Here is a 16,589-nt window from a genome sequence, read left to right as displayed (position 1 = left end):
CAATTGTGTAAATATCATCAATCCTATTAAATTTAGCTTCATTGTTGTATTTTCGGTCATTTTATGGAAAATTGTGTAGAGACAGGCCTATATCTGCCATAAGGCCTACTTTTTATATACTCCTACTATTCTATTCTATTACAATATTTACTATTTACTACTATTACATCTATTTACTACTATTACATTATATATTTATTCCATTCTTTCAAGCTATTCCATTCTCCTTTAGACCTCTTTGCAATCCATACCTGAAAAATTAAATACATCATTAGTTAAAATCTAAACAAACTTTCAAGGGTTATTGAATGGTGTTACTAATACAACATTTAAAATAAAATATATATCATTTGCTTACTGATATAATAATATAATTAGTACCACTTTCTAACTATTATTAAAATCTATAGAAGGAGGGAGACGGCTGGACACTGTGTCATTAAATTTGCCAGTCAAAGAGTCGTACCTTGAATTATATTCTTCTTCTTCCTTGAATTATGTTTGTGTAATAAAGTGAATATATGGTCCTCTGCAGGCCTATAAAATGATTATGATGTAACCACCTTTATACAGTAATATCTCTTTCTCTCTCCTTTTTCTGCTATAGTAGAGGCGGCTCCTGTTTATTAGGGTTTGATATAACCCTATTTGTATTCCTGCAATAAAATGCTATTGTTAAATAGTAAAAAAATCCAAAAATAAGCTATTTAAATTGGTGCTGATTGGGCCCATTTATTGAACATTCAAATGCATTCAGGTTTTAATGTTTCCTTATTATCTATTATTATATTGGATATAGAACTAAAGAACCTTTACTGCGAATTCACTAACAGAGTTAATCTTAGGGAGTACCTCTTTATCTTCTTCTTTCTTCTCTCATCTCCTACTTTTTGCTGAGCAATTGTAGGTTTACCTAGCAAGCAGCGTGCATTGCGGAGAGAGAGAGAGAGAGAGAGAGAGAGAGAGAGAGAGAGAGAGAGAGAGAGAGAGAGAGAGAGAGAGAGAGAGAGAGTATGCAGTTTCCAAGAGAGAGAAAGAGAGAGATTCAGATTTTCTGCATATGCAATTAATACCTGTGATATGAATAGTTAGATAATAAAATCAATTCTTTCTAACATAAAAAAATAAGATAACAATATCAAAGTTTAGAACATAGAAAACAGAGAAAGTAATAGAGAGAGGGGGGGTGACAGGTTATTAAATAAAAAAGTCATTCCTGCTAAGCAATTGCAATTACTTTTATCAGATTCCAATGCATGGTCTCATTGAACAAAGTTAAAAAATATGTTACTAGGTTTTATATTTAAAATCCAAATTATAAGTTTGAAAGTCTGTAATAATAAACTTTAGTTATTTATGAATAGAATTTGCAAAGCAAACTGGAAATAATTATTGCAAAAGAGTAGTAATTGATAAACATAGATCATGAAATGTTTAGCAGTTATAGAAGTTAATGTGCACCTAATAGGGCTAAGTTCCTAACCTATTGTGAATATACTTTTATATTCATAAATTAAATAGAAAGAATGTGTAGAATTGTAGTATGTGATTAATATTTTTGTATTAATCATAGATGATAGAATGTGTAGGTGTGTAGCAGTCATAGGATTAAAGTGAAAACAATTAAAAAGAAAGAATTGCATACCTCTTTTTGAAAACTGAGAGAAGAAATCAGAATCAGTAGGAGTAGGCTTTGTAAGCCTCTCATGCTTGCCATCTCATCTTTTTCTCTTCTCTCTGTAATGATGGTAGTTTGAAGAGAGAAAGGAGACAGCTAATCTTCTTTTTCTTCTTTTCCCTTTTTCCTGAAGAGTAGGAGTTAGAGTTGGTTTTTTATATTTAGGTTAGGCTTTTTTTTAAGTCAATAAGTGAGATTTATTATACTAATGCAAGAAACGGTAATTACTGCTGAAATGAAATGGGTCTTAAATGAACTTATATGGTTGCAAACTAATGAATTTAAATGGGCCGAATTAATTATAATATCAGTCTGTTATATTAACTTATATTCGTATTAATATGACCATAAGTTTAAAACAGAATGTTTTAAACTTAGCATGCAGCAATTAAAAGAATTTTTGATTTGGATATTATTATTTTATGTACTTTACAATTCTCCTCATAATTAGTTATTTGGAAGGTCTCTATCATTCTGTTTTATAGGGAACCTGCATGATTTTCTAACCAGCACACTAGACAAGAGAGCCCTATAAATAACCTGTCCTAACACTCCCATAACCAGTTAACATCCTCTCTCAACCAAAATCAGTCAAGAAAACCAACAGTATAACAGTTCAGTTTCTTCTTCTTCTTCATTATTTCATTTTTTGCATACTCGATCTCTTTCCATTTATTCTTATATATTCTCTTATGAATCTTCACTCTGTTCTTAAAGTGTTCGTTTCTGTTTCTTATAAATCTATTTTTTCCAGTTTTTAATCGAAGTTTTGTTTTTTATTCCCGATTTTGTTTGATTATCATTTATTTGTGTTATTTGAAAGGTCTCACTCATGATTATGTCTGTTTTCCTAATTTATTTGTTTTTATTCTACTGTGTCTACAAATAAATAGCAACAAACATCTATAAATACCAACAGCTTAGAATATCATTCTACTTAGAATATCATTCTACTTTTGGTATGTGTGTTACTTCTATCTATCTAATCTATCTAATTCTCCTACACCTCATCTATTCTGCCTAATCATATCTTTAGTAGTTTTAGCTATTGATGGTGTTCTTTTATTGCAACTCTATTTTATCTACTTTACCTTCAATCTTTATATTCAATTGAACTCTCAGCAGTTTAGTTTAGTATATCTCACCTTTGATGTCTTGATATCTTCAGTTCTTTCCCCTTTTATCTTTGTTTTTCAACTTTTTTCAATTGATCTTGATTCTTAGCAACTTTTATCACTGATAGATTCTGATTTTGTGCACCTGTAAAGAAGAAACAGAAGTCAAAAAAAAATTGTGCTTATGTTAAAGTTCTATAGTGTAGTCTATTGTAATGTGTGTTAAGATTCTTTTATTGCAACTCTACTTTAGACAATGCGAAAACTTCTATTGTTATTTTCATTTGAAGTTTCAGCATTTTAGTTTAGTTTAGTGTATCTCACCTTTGATGTGTTGATATCTTCTGTTCTTTACTTTTTTTTTTTCTTTGTTTTCAACTTTTTTCTATTGATCTTGATTCTCATCCACTTTTATTTGTGCACCTGAAAAGAAGAAACAGAAATAAAAAAAATTGTGCTTATGTGATTATTTGGTTTTCATGATACCAAGTGTATCCTAATCTTATATCTGTTATTTTTAGTTATTTAGATTAGATTAGATTATATTTAGATTAGATTGTTCTTTTTTCTGCAACTCTACATTATTACTCCGTTAATCATACACAGTTGAATGCTACCTCAGTTTAGTATAGAAGAACTGACCTTTGAGTTCTTTTTTCTTCTGTTTCATTCTTCTTTTTTATGCTCTCCACCTTTTTCCAATCGATTGATACTACTTTGCCATCTTCTTATTCCACAGTTTTTAGGCTGAAGTGTATAAAAAAGATTAGAAAGTTATTAAGAATAACATTATTTATAAATAGAATAGGGTTTTATTTACCAACTTTCTGCCATTTATAAGTATTTCATTGATCTTCAATGTCATCATCCTTTATCCTTTTTGGAATCTGCACCATGAAATTGATAATAGATCTTCACCTGCAAAAGAAAAGACATAATTTAGTGCATATGTTAGGTTTCTGATGTATATCTACATATCTAATATCTAATATCTATTATATTGATCTGTTTCTCATGTCTGGTATTTATCTAATCCCTAAGATCTAAATTATTTTATTATCAGGGGCCATGCATTCAAGCCACATTTACAAAGAAAGTACTTCAAAATTTGGAACACAAATTTAGAGAAGGAGGCACATTTGATGGTTGCTTTTGTTGAAGTATTTATTTGGGTTAAGTTTTATCAGTTATTAGTTTATCTTTCTTTTGGTTTTCTATCATATAGCATTGTCATGGCTGGACTTATTTGAATCTTAAGTAAGATAAATACTGATGTATTCCAGTTAGTAAATGTAGTAAAGGATTTACTAATTTTGTTTTTTTGCTTGGCTCTTTTGCATTCTTTTTTTACAGTAACCTTCTACATGTATTTCAATAGATATTCTACATGTATTTCAATAGATATTCTGTTGTATCATATTTATACATATTTTTAACAATAAATATTCTATTTTACATTTTTGGGTGTATGCAATGAAAAAGTTGAAGAGTTCCACAACTATAAAGGGTTGCTCCTATTTAGGTGTATCAACTGAAGCTTCAAGTGAGTATTTTACCTCTGATTGGCTTGATGAATTGACTGCAGAATCTTTTTATCCTTCTTCTTGCATATATCATTGTCTTTCAATATTTCTGCTGTCATTAGACAATTGATTGATACTACTTTAATTTATAATAGACAGCTACACTTACACAGATTCTTAAATTTTTAAAAAATCCTCTTTTATCCAATTATTTTACATCAATGTGAAATCTGATAGTGATATAAAATTTGTTTATATTTGGTCACAATTTTAGATATCTGCTTAATAGAGTCTGTCAACAACATTCCAACATGTAATTGCTCAAAATATTTATGAAACGAACTTAGTGTGAAGAAACTTACTTGATCAGGCATGCTAATTTGGGGTTTTCGCATTTTTTTTCGCATTTTGTCCAATATTTTCGATCTATTTGTTGAATCGTAGAAAGTGTTCCGCCACTTCGACGATTCTGAAAAAAAAATAAAGCCAATGAAAAAGGCCAGAATAGGTCTAATGTTCGACATATTTGTATATTAATTTAAATTTTGGTAGAATATACCTTTAATCGAAACCGATTTTGATGTAATTGATTAGCATATCAATGGTTTTTTTGCTGTTGTGAATCGGATTTTACACCACCCTCCGTCGTCTAAGTTAAATCGGTTATGGAGGCGTCGGTAAACTGTCGGCGAAGAGAAATTCGTCGGCAATTGAATGTTGGAAAATTAGGGCTTGAGATTGTTTTGGTAGTCGTTTAGGTCTAAATCTTTGGATTAACAGTGGTAAGGTGTAGTGGTGTCGTTTCCGGCGGTGATTCGGTGGTAGGCGACGGATTTTCCGGCGAATCGGGGCGTTGGATTTTTAGGGTTTGCGTCGGCGCCGAGGAGGGAGGAGAGATAGAGGAGAGAATCAGAGAATGTGTTATATATGGTGTATAAATTATGGTTTTATTTCTTAAGTGTGTTAATTAATTGTGATATAGTCTAATTAAGTTAATTAGTTCCCACTAATATTAATGTTGATATTGGGCTCGTGATTTTGGGCCTGCATTATTTAGATGCATGGGCCAATTTAAAAATATAGAATTGGGCTTATATCATTGTGTTTATGGGTATGTGTTTTAATGTGTTGGGCCATTTAATGGTGTAATTAGAGCTTTATAATTGTTGTATAATAATTGGTTTTAATGTTTATATATAAATTCGAAAAATATGTTTTTATTATATTTTGTTGAATTTATTTATGTAATAGTTTGTGTATTAATTATTTTTTTTTATTCATAATATGATGTACAGTAATTAGGTATATCATTGTCTATGAAATTAAAACTATTTACATTGTTTTCCTTATTTAAGTATTTTATTAATTAAGATGTATTCTACAAAATTTAAGATTATATATAATTTTTTTTAGAATAGGCCCCAATGTTTGAATAAATCGGATTGGGCTTATATATTCTTTTCTTGGGTAAGTTTCCATGTGTTGGTTCATTTCATTGTGTATTAGTGTTTATTATTATATTATATAATAAACATAATAATTGTGTTTTTTATTAAATTTTGTAGAATTGGCTTGGGTTTGGGCTTGAGTAAATTGGATTGGGCTTATATATTCTTTACTTGGGTATATTTCCATGTGTTGGTCCATTTATTTGTGTAATAGTCTTTATATTTATATTATATAATAATTATAATAATTGTGTTTTGTAGTTTTATATAAATATGAAAAAAATATACTCCGTATTATATTTTGTTGATTTTTTTATTTAATAGTTTATATATTAATTAAAAAGTGTGTTTGATTTATTTCATTCATAATATCGTGTGTACTTAGGTATACCATGTATAATCAAATTTAAATTATTAACGTTTTTTTCCTTATTTAAGTATTTTATTGATTAAGAGAAGATGTATTCTACAATACATTAATGTATAATATTTTGGTTTTGTTTGGAATCATATGATTATATTTCTATTTAGTTTTCATTGAACTATTCTATTTGCATTAGTTGAACAATTGGTTGAAATTTTTAATCTTAATAACAATGAATTGATTTTGTATGTATTTAATATAAGCAAATTATCAATTATTTATTCGTTAATATTGTTGTACTAATTTTTTTTAAGCCTTTGTTGGTGGATCTGTTGAGAATCATATTTTTATAAATGATGTTATTGGTGATGAACTTGGTACATCTATTGTGGAAGGGAGCACTGTTGAATCGTCATCTTTGTTTCAATCTGGATATAAATTTTTATTATTATTTAGATTCTGTTATATCAATTTTTTTATCATGTTAGAATGTTCGCTTTTATTAATTAGTTTAGTTTTTTTTAAAAATATTATTTTTACTGCGGATTAATTAAATTAATCCATTTTTCAATCTGTAGATTATTGGGATATCAGAGAGATGTTTGTTACTATTTTATTGAGAATATGTGTGAAACAGTTTATTTTTTCAAACAATTTTATTTATGTTATGTGTATATCCTATGCACACAAAATATTTCTCTTTCTTTCCCTCATTTCCTTTTATTACAGTATATTGGTAGATTGATACATGTAGAAGTAGAAGTATTTTCTTTAAATCATTATAATCTTATCAATACAAGGTCTACCATCGAAGTTTATATACATGTTTTTCAATAATTTTTTCATTATGTTTATATATATTTTAATTTCGTTTAATTCATAATAAATATATTTTCTTATTTTTTGAAAATCAATTGGCCCGTGCATAGCACGGGTGGTAAAACTAGTTCAATGCATCATTTTATCTTCAACTTGGGCCTCCCAAAATGTGATATATAGTGATTCCAAACTTCATGCATTGGGCTGTCCATCAACTTGAAAAACCATATGACCTAATGTTGGTTGATCTTTGACTTGGACTTTTATTACAGCAACTAAAAGCATTATGGACTCATTTATCTTCTTAGCTCTAGCTCTTGTAATTAGCACATTTTGAATGATCAAGGGATCTATCGTGTTGTCCTTGTAGAACAGCTTGGGTGCGTCTCCATCAATAAAATTTCATGACACTCAAGGAGAGAGTCATCTTCTTTGGGACGAAGGGGAAAGTATTAGTTTTATAATAAAATGTGAGTGAAACTAAATTAGTTATTTATATAGGATTTACTACTAAAAATAGTAAAAATAAAATGAAATGTAATAAATTTTGTGAGATATGCAATTTTCAATTTATAAGAGTTTGCAATTTTAGTGACACCTCAAAGAGTATTATGCGAAGAACAACCATGTGTAGAGAGGAACCAATGTATTTTATTTTTAGTGACACCTCAAATAGTATTATGCGAAGAACAACCTATGTGTTTTAGTCGAAAATTACTTTATAGTGATGAGAACATGAATTTATTTTAACTTACTCTAAAACAAGTATTTTCTGGTTAATTCATCAATTAAACTAATTTACATTTTAAATAAATCACCAACTATTTGATAAATAAACCACTTTTTTTCATCCATTTAATTTACAATTTTTTAAAACTTATGTTAGAATCGAAATGGACATTTAATCCATAAGGGAGAAATACTTGAAAGTAAAATCACACAGGCATTTAAGGGAAAAGATATAGTAGTACTTCCTCTATTCCCACATAGTTGAATTATTTTTCCATTTTAAAAAATTCCCTCATAATTGAATCATTTTCATATATAGTACTTCCTCCGTCCCATAATAAATGTCACGCTTTACTTTTTAGTTTGTCCCATAAAAGATGTCATATTTTCTTTTTTGAAAAAATTTCTCACATCAATATAAAAATTATATTCTCTCTCTCCATTCTACACACAAAACAAAACCTCCTAAAATCCCATGTCGTCCCATGAGTGTGACATTTTTGGTGGGCAAAGAGAGTTAACTTTTTTATCTTCTTACTTTACTCTCTCTTCTTTATCATTTTTTACTTTATTTTCACTAATTTTTTATCTTTCTTACTTTTTTATCTATTCATTTAACACACTCAAAATTCCTTTCTTAAACTCCCTGACAAAAAGTTTCGCCTCAACTACGAGGGAACGGAGGGAGTACATAAATTTTACCAGCAAACGAATCAAAACCACTGCGGAGGATATAGACGAAACATTTGCAAGGCATCCTTTTCTCTTGCAACTTTACAACCTTGACAAATCCCATATATTAATACATTAGTACTTTAACCACCCCAAATTAATTGGAATATATTTTTGCTGGCGGGCCCACTGATCAAGTTGTTGCTCTGCCTTTTGAGCATTTCCTCTTGTGCAATAGCATCACCCTCCTATAAATATGATACCGAAATTTGAAAAAAAAAAAAAAACACTACTGAAAAGAAAGGCATGCTTGCTAGTTGAATGTAAGGTTGAGCCAAACTCAATGTATAAATCACAGTAATAACATTGGATATTCATTAACATTCCCTCAACTTCTAATTTGAGTTACTAAAGTTAACCCATACACATTCCTATTAAATTCGTTATGCAATCTCCCTCACTTATCTCTCGATAATTGGATAACATTTATTTATACTAGGAAAGAACGCAATAAGAAGCCGACTGTTGAAAGCAATGAAGTGAAACCAGATTCCCAATCAATAGGGATTCTGAAGTTGACATGAATTTATCATCTTATGCAAAACCTGACAGATGAAGTGTGGGGCGAATGAAGGGTTTGGATCTTACTTTAAGGCATTTGAATTTCAGAATATCAAAACTCTTCTGCTAACCAAAACATAATTTGACCACAGCATCAGTAATGTACATCATCTGCAGTTCAATAATATGATGATGCTCTACTCTTTTCAATGCCACCTGAATACAGAATTCTATGTTGTTTCTCCTTTCTGTCTAGGGAGGATAGAGCTACGTTGAGAGATTTACATCTCAACTACTTGTGTTATACTCCTATAAACTAACCTTGCGCTAACATCAAATTATTTGTTCCCGGATTCTCCCAAAACTTATGATTTGTGAATAAGCCAATAAGGTTGACACATAAAACATAAGGTTGTCATCCAGGATTAATTACAGTGAAATTACTTCACGCTAATCGACAATAGTTACACGTTCTTTCCTAAAACACTAGATCTCAATAAACAGTTCTTCCAGTAACTGCATAATGGAGAGACTAGTACCAATGAAAGAGTGAAAAGGTATTAATCAGTAGTCAGCAATCAGCAATACTAAAGAAAACTATATTTGCTTCCATTAATGAACTAGAAAGTGACAGCAACATTAATGTGTTCTAAATTTGTCAAAAAAGTTAACATTATAAAAACTCCAGTATAGACTAAGATGCAATAATATGTTAATACTAAAAGTAACAAGAGAACTTACCAGAAGAGAATACGCAGAAGCAAGGGACAACAATGTTGGGTACATATCTAAAACAGCAAGAGCTATTTCCTCTGTTACCTGGGAAACCTGCATTAATAATTATTCAAAATTTATCAACTAATGACAACAACAAACTCTTTTCTTGCACTTCAATTTTAGATCAAGTTTGTATCCTCTTGCATCACAAAGTCAAAAAAGGTTCGGTAGATGATGCTCTGCTCCTAGGAGTACAACTGCAGTTAGAAAATCAACCATGGATTCCACCAATACTCTTGGGTAACAGGGTAAGTGGTGGAAATTTAAAGATCCAGTTGTACTCCTTGTGTAGCATGGAATAAACCGTTAAAATAACTAAAACAGCAATTATCTTATTAGCAACAATGCAGTTTTCAACAATAACTAAGTAGAAGAAAGGAAGTCAATGTGGTTCTACTATCAACCATCACTATCAGATATTATTAAAGGGAAATGCTATAAGTAAACAATTACATGTAGACATGCTGGGAATAGTGAACAATTATGTCGATTGAGCATCTGGAATATGAGCCATACCTGCATGAGCTGGATACCAAATACATCACTAACTGTCATTTTACCCAAGTCTTCACACCTTTTGATAAATTCATCAAAAGGAGGGCATCCACCAATGCACTGTTGCATGGTATCTAGAGATCTGTAGTATTGGTTGATTGATTGAGTAAGATTACCATACTTTTTCAATGTATCAGCTAGTCCATTAGTTCGTTGCACATCAAAACCCTCCAAGATCTCAGTCGTGAAGCAACTGCATTAACAAATGTTTTAAGTCCTAAAAAAGCTGTAACCAGAATATGTACTTTAGGAAAACCTGAAAAATAGACTTAGTAGCCCATACAACAAAATTATAGTAGGAATCAGAATGTGCTATAAAATTCATTTGCTACCTACATAACATAATATTGATACTGCATCGTGCATGAAGTTAAGTACTGTTAAAAGCTATCCAGGCTAACCAAAAGGTTAATAAAATAACATCATAAAACAAGAGAGTAGGCAGTATTGCTTACGCCGTTTTGATGCTTTCAGCTGCCTCTGAGGAATTTGGATCACCTTCCACCAGATATATCATCTTCTTAAGCCCACATCGCTTCAAGGATATTTGAATTGATACATGAAAAAGGATAAGATATATAAAACATGTGGTCTGATCTCTTCAAAGCAGGGGAAGAAAAGAACTTCCAATTATTATCAATGTATAAAAAAAGTCAATTCAAAAACCAAAGATTTCACCCAACTGATAGCTATGGAAGTTGAAGTACACCGGAAAAATCAGAAAAGATAACGAAGAAAAATGGCAGGGCATGAGGTGGATAATAAGAGCCATTCTTTGTGCAACGGATATCCAACTAACTAATTAGCCAACAATTACTTCATACTTCTTTATGTAAATATTTTCATCTGTACCCTCATCCACTTTGATGGATACCTGCTCTTATACATTCAAGGGTGCTATTAAATATTAGAAAATAGCTGACTACAGTTTCCAAGATTTTATTATGGAAATAATGTAGTCACACTCAGATAATGTGATTAAATATATTACTTAAAATATTGAATAAAAAAAAATAGATCCAGTTATGTTGCCACACAACACAATCAAGAGTACATAACACTTGGGATTTGCAAAGAAAACATTACCACAAGCCGCATTTTCTGATCTCGATACCTATTGTCCCTTATTGACTGACGCAAATCATCAACCTTCTTCCTCTCAACAATAAAATCAAGTACGAATTCACTTCCAAGATACTTATGACGAGCTATCCAAATTCCATCACCCACAGGCAGCCTTCTAACCTGTAAACATCATATCTGAGTCTCATCATTTACAATAATTATGTGCAGACATATCGGCCTACAGTGCAAGACCAACAGCACACTAGCAATAAATGAACCACCTCAAGTAAGGTGGCAGTTGCACAAAAAATGGTCCTGTTTTTAGAAGATAATAGAGTCTAATTGGGGACAAAAATAACGACAAATTGTGCTAACCTCTATCTGAATTTGAAACAGAGAGCATATGTTCTCAATAATTTTTCTTGAACGTGATCTGCAAATAACGTGAATGAGATCATGGTACTGTAAAAATTCACGAGAAGAAACTACAAACGTTTTCAGACCATAGTAAATACCATTCTATAACTGAAGCAACAGAGTGATGTGATGACTACCAATACTTATGTTCAATATCAAAAGTCTTGCCAGAAGGGATGAAACACTAAAGCAAGCCATGAAATCATGGCTGTCCAACCTAACACTATCCCACAGGCACAGTTCATCTAAAGGAGAGGAGCACTTTGTGCCACAAATCAAGAGGAGATGAGCATGCAATAAAACATGGCTTAGATGTTTTAAACTTAAAAAGTTATTATGGAGTACAAAAATGGCAATTTGGGGAGCATGTTGGAAATGGCTGTGTAATATACATCAAATGTGAGACACTTACCCAAAACCAACAAAGGATTATAAGGTAGAATAGGACAGTTGGTCCAGTAGGACTTTTTATGAAAGAGGATTCAAAAACGATTTGCAAAGAAACATGCAGGCTGAGCGCCTAACCCATTCCCTATAAGGCTCTCATTCTTATTGTAAAGCTAAATAAAGAATGGTTATACATTAAAAACATACAGAAGATTGTCCATAACATAAAGTCCTTGCACAAATTGAAAAGTAATGTCCATGGATGTATCAAGTACCAACTATCAACAGTCACATACTCATAGTTAGTAACTTTGGTAAGATAATATAATGATGCATTAAACCCTTTCGAGGTTTCAAGAAAGATACTACACATTTCTTTATTGTGATAGACAACTTCAAAATACTAATAATAGCCTAGTGAGAGTCACTCTTGTTCTGCATATCTTTGATTTACTTGTCCTCTGTCAAGGGCTAAGATTATATACCCAAAACAGGTTTCGAACAATCGGCATCATTAACCGCTACAATTGAATATTCCTACATGTGTTAAGGAATCCATCACATATGCTTAAATTGAGTTGAGCAGACAAATCCAGAAAAAAAAAAGGCTTATAAACAGAATTTTATGGCAGAACTCACTCACCCTTGCATAGCAAATTGCTCCCGGTTGTCTAATAGCAGAACTACTTCATAAACATCCCCAAACTTCTCTCCAAATGCCAAAGGCGGTGTTGCCAAAGCAATGGGATTAGCTTCTGATCCTTGGAAGCCAGGCTGGCTAGTAACATTTTCCTGAACATTCTGTGGACACGTAGTTGAAGGAAAGATTCAGACACCCATGATTTTCTTACCATAGATAACACAAGTCCTTAGTTTGGTTAAATGGGTCTATTTGATCTATACAATCTAGTCGGTTAGTTTTATATTTATATGATGACTAACAATATATAACAAGGATATCTCCATATACTAAATTCTTACAAGATGGGGTATATCATAATATTGAAACAAAAATCAGATAAACTTGTGAAATTTAACCTTATATATAGTACCATTTTGTTTTTTTCTGAAATTCCTTAATGTGTGGCAGTTGCACATACTTTTCCCATACTGACTAATTAAACCGAAACATCTTATCTGAAGCATATGAGTGTTTTTAATTGGTGGAGGTTGGGCCAAAAAGGTAAGGAAAATAATACCATGTTCAAGCACAGTTGTTTTTGTACTTCATGACTTTCAGTATTTCTTTTTGTCTTTGCTACTTTCAACTCTTCTTGTCAATTCTACTTTATAAACCCTTCTTCTTTCTAATAAACAAGATAACTCTTTCCTGTTTAAATGAATCTGTACCTCACTGCCCCAAACAATTATAGCCAATTTGATAGCCACCATACCATAGGCAATCTGAAATCAGACTTACATTGGATGAGCACGGTTTCAAAGTACAAGAACTCCGTCCAAAAGTATGAAGCAACGAACTTTTATTGCTAGGAACATCATTTGCATGTCTTTGCATATCACCTGAATTTGTCCCTGCTCTACCTGCCAACAAATGATGGCAACTTCAGGCTATTATTACCATCTTCTGCTGGATAGATAAATAGACATATAGCTGGGGGAGAGAGATTGCTACCATCTCTAAGTTGGAACAAAGATGATGATGCATAATGGCCGTCCGTTCTTGATTTCGAGATGAAACTTATACTATCAATATCATCTTCTTGAAGGAAATCAAGTGATGATATGTCTGTTCCCTGAGATGTTTTTTAACTTCAGAAAAAACAAGTAAAATTTGTGCTATTCACAAAACCCAATATTTATAGCTAAAACTACCAAAACATAAATTAATTAAATAAAAGAAAAAACTTAATTGAAGGTATAAACTATAAAAATTAAAATATTGATGAAAGTAATATAAGCCTTGTAGAACTTAGAACTTATTGGTGCAAGAATTTAAGAACACAAAAGTAGGCATCAATCAAAATGAATCAGCTAGATATCATTACATTAGTAGCTCAAACCAATGACAATTGACATATTCACTTAGTGACATGAAGGAACATCTGACTCAATTCCAATAAATAAGGAAAGACAGAAAAACAAGCACCAAAACAGTGTAATCCTATAGAGCAGCAGAAGCTACACAAACTTGTAACATTATAAAGAAATCAGAATACCTTCTCAAGATAATCAGGTGGAATATCTACAGATATCTTTGCCTTCTTTTTCACACACTCTACATCTGGCAAGTCTTCATGCAAATCAACAACAGACACTTTGTCTCTTTGGACCAAATCTGGACATCTTTCCAGACCATCAAATTTCTTATTAGGACCAACCATACCAGATCTCAATAGGCATTCATGTGCTACTTCTTTTCCTTCTTCTGTCAACATATACCTGCATTTATAATCATCAAAAGCCCACGACATCAGCAGTTAGACGCACATTTCATATGGAGCTGATGTTATAAGTCTTGATTTAACAATAAATTTCCAAAATTGGAAATTTCAGTTGACAAGTAATTTGTTTCAAAAGAAGTCCATTAGGTAAGATATATAATTCTGCGTATGTGTCTTATAGTCTTATTCGTTCTAACACGCTATTTCTATTGTTCAGACTTCAGAAAGATAATAAGTGCAACATAAACTGATTTTCAAGTGGGCAACACAAATATTTGATTTTTTAAAAATTGTTAATAAACATGGGAAACTAACTTCAATAGCATGGAGAAGTAAATGTTGTACAACTAACAAATCCAGTAGAAGAAATGAATGAACTGAAATGCTGGCTCAAGAAAACATACTTAGCTGGGCAACTGGACTTCACAACAAGGCCTCTACTTATCAGTGTTTTCATACAGTTCCATCCAGTGTACCAGTCCCTCGGCGAGCTCCCAAAATGTCCAGCTTTTTCCTTTGCCTTTTCTGGCCTAAACCAGAAGAAAGAAAGGAGAGACTTGATCAATCTTGAACAGCATAGCCAAAATACGAAATCTAGTGCTTACTGAAAACATACGCAATTGGTACACGAGATAATCCACTTGTTTCAGCAGCATCGATGAGTTCCTTTTTGTGCATAAATTCATTTCCATTTTCTGTTCCCCTAAACCAAAATAAAAAAGAAGTAATGCTTCATCATTGAAATTCTAGTTACGATGACAGAAAATAATATGCAAAAGACAGATTCTAACTGTTTACCTGAAAAGTGAAATTAGTAGAGCATAAGCAACAGAATTCTTTTGTGGCACATAACGCTTTGGTCCCTTATTTTTATTTCCTATAGCCACACTAGTTAATTACAGAGCCATGTACAAGAATCATGTATGTTAACAACTTAAAAAATCCGGCTTTATAGCTAGTTTGCTTTCATACAAGAAAAGATACCCTTTTTCGTCAAGTCTTCAATCTCAGAAGGATCACCATCCGCATGAAAAAAACCCTGCATCTGCTTCAAAATCCACTTACCCACGCCCCTGCAATGAAGCATGCGATACAACCGCAATAATCACATCCCATTTCTATATGCTCACAGGTGCGTACAAGGGTACAAGCCATGTCGTTATGCAAATGCAAAGGGCTTAACAGTGTAGGCTAAGCTTACCTCGATGTGAACACAGCATAATAAAAACTCATGCTTAGGATAAGTTAACATCCAAGTAGTAACAACAAAAGATTACGAATAAAATAACTAATCAACCATACCGACAAAAGTTGTAATTCCAGTAGCATTTTCACTCACTTAATCTGCGCCAAGTCTTTGAGGTTTCTAATTGGGTTTTGGTGGTTACAGATGTTTGAATGGGCCTTTGAAAGCGTCATGTCCATATTGTCGGAAATCCCCTTGGAACTCTGCGCCAATTCGTGCCGCTTGTTCATCAAATACGCCGCCACATCTTCATTTTCCGGGCACGCAGTCTTTCTTGCACTATCCATTAACTGTTCTCGACGGCGGAATTCAGTTGTTTTGGATACAATTTTGCAGCGAGAGGGAGGTTTGAGGAGGAAGCGAAATCGATTTTGGATTTAAGCCCTAAATTTGATTTTGAAATTTTGTTGATTTAGGAGTGACGAGTGACGACGGGTTGGGGAGTATTTTTACTTCTCTTTTTGTTTACATTCTTTCTTTTAATTGAGAGTGTTTTGACCAAATATTTTGTTTAGTTGGGCCACGTTTTTATTAAGTCGAATTGATTCACTAATTTACATAGGATTGGATTGATGGTTTATAAAATTGGAATGAGGGTTTATAAAATGTCTTTGACCCAATTTAATTTCGGGGAAACAGTTTTATTATTAGTTCGTTGATAGGAAAGAACAGATTTAATACATTTACGCATAAAGGGGGAGTTTTGGGGTGTTTAGGAAAATAAGAGGAAATTTAAAGGTATTTAGGGAAATGATCATTTAAAATAGATATTAATTGATCTAAAAATATATAAAACGTGTGATTAAGTAATTAGTTATTTAATTTCCATGG

At 31.8% G+C, this 16,589-nt stretch overlaps 1 protein-coding gene and 1 long non-coding RNA gene across 20 annotated transcripts; both read right to left on the bottom strand.

The window, feature by feature from the left end:
• Window positions 1-3: 3 nt before the first annotated feature.
• Window positions 4-5,237, bottom strand: LOC125188847. 9 transcript variants are annotated; one of them, XR_007170791.1, is made up of 11 exons: window positions 4,876-5,237; window positions 4,679-4,785; window positions 4,350-4,428; window positions 3,614-3,711; window positions 3,436-3,540; window positions 3,118-3,216; window positions 2,824-2,938; window positions 1,646-1,805; window positions 853-1,073; window positions 467-669; window positions 4-251 (listed from the first exon to the last, which is right to left on the bottom strand). It is a non-coding gene; the product is annotated as an uncharacterized LOC125188847 (long non-coding RNA). The 9 variants fall into 9 exon arrangements; XR_007170785.1 differs by having other exon boundaries at window positions 467-656; window positions 4,876-5,236; XR_007170793.1 differs by having other exon boundaries at window positions 853-913; window positions 4,876-5,236.
• A 3,150-nt stretch (window positions 5,238-8,387) lies between these two features.
• On the bottom strand, window positions 8,388-16,196 carry LOC125188502 (crossover junction endonuclease MUS81). Of its 11 annotated transcripts, none has more exons than XR_007170740.1 (16): window positions 15,852-16,196; window positions 15,497-15,585; window positions 15,311-15,389; window positions 15,129-15,215; window positions 14,917-15,042; window positions 14,288-14,510; window positions 13,744-13,864; window positions 13,531-13,652; window positions 12,754-12,911; window positions 11,682-11,739; window positions 11,328-11,486; window positions 10,697-10,776; window positions 10,363-10,434; window positions 10,140-10,211; window positions 9,651-9,737; window positions 8,388-8,596 (listed from the first exon to the last, which is right to left on the bottom strand). XR_007170740.1 is itself a non-coding variant. In XM_048085364.1 (15 exons), the coding sequence occupies exons 1-15, from the start codon at window positions 16,043-16,045 to the stop codon at window positions 8,492-8,494; spliced, it is 1,983 nt and encodes a 660-aa protein (XP_047941321.1). In that variant the 5' UTR covers window positions 16,046-16,196; the 3' UTR covers window positions 8,388-8,491. The 11 variants fall into 11 exon arrangements, 7 of the variants coding, with proteins under 7 accessions (XP_047941321.1, XP_047941322.1, XP_047941326.1 ...); XR_007170743.1 differs by having other exon boundaries at window positions 10,203-10,211; XR_007170742.1 differs by having other exon boundaries at window positions 10,140-10,202.
• Window positions 16,197-16,589: the final 393 nt, after the last annotated feature.

The sequence above is a fragment of the Salvia hispanica genome, chromosome 5, assembly GCF_023119035.1.
Source record: "Salvia hispanica cultivar TCC Black 2014 chromosome 5, UniMelb_Shisp_WGS_1.0, whole genome shotgun sequence".
Lineage (NCBI taxonomy): Eukaryota > Viridiplantae > Streptophyta > Magnoliopsida > Lamiales > Lamiaceae > Salvia > Salvia hispanica.
This window is presented reverse-complemented; position numbering and strand designations above follow the sequence as displayed.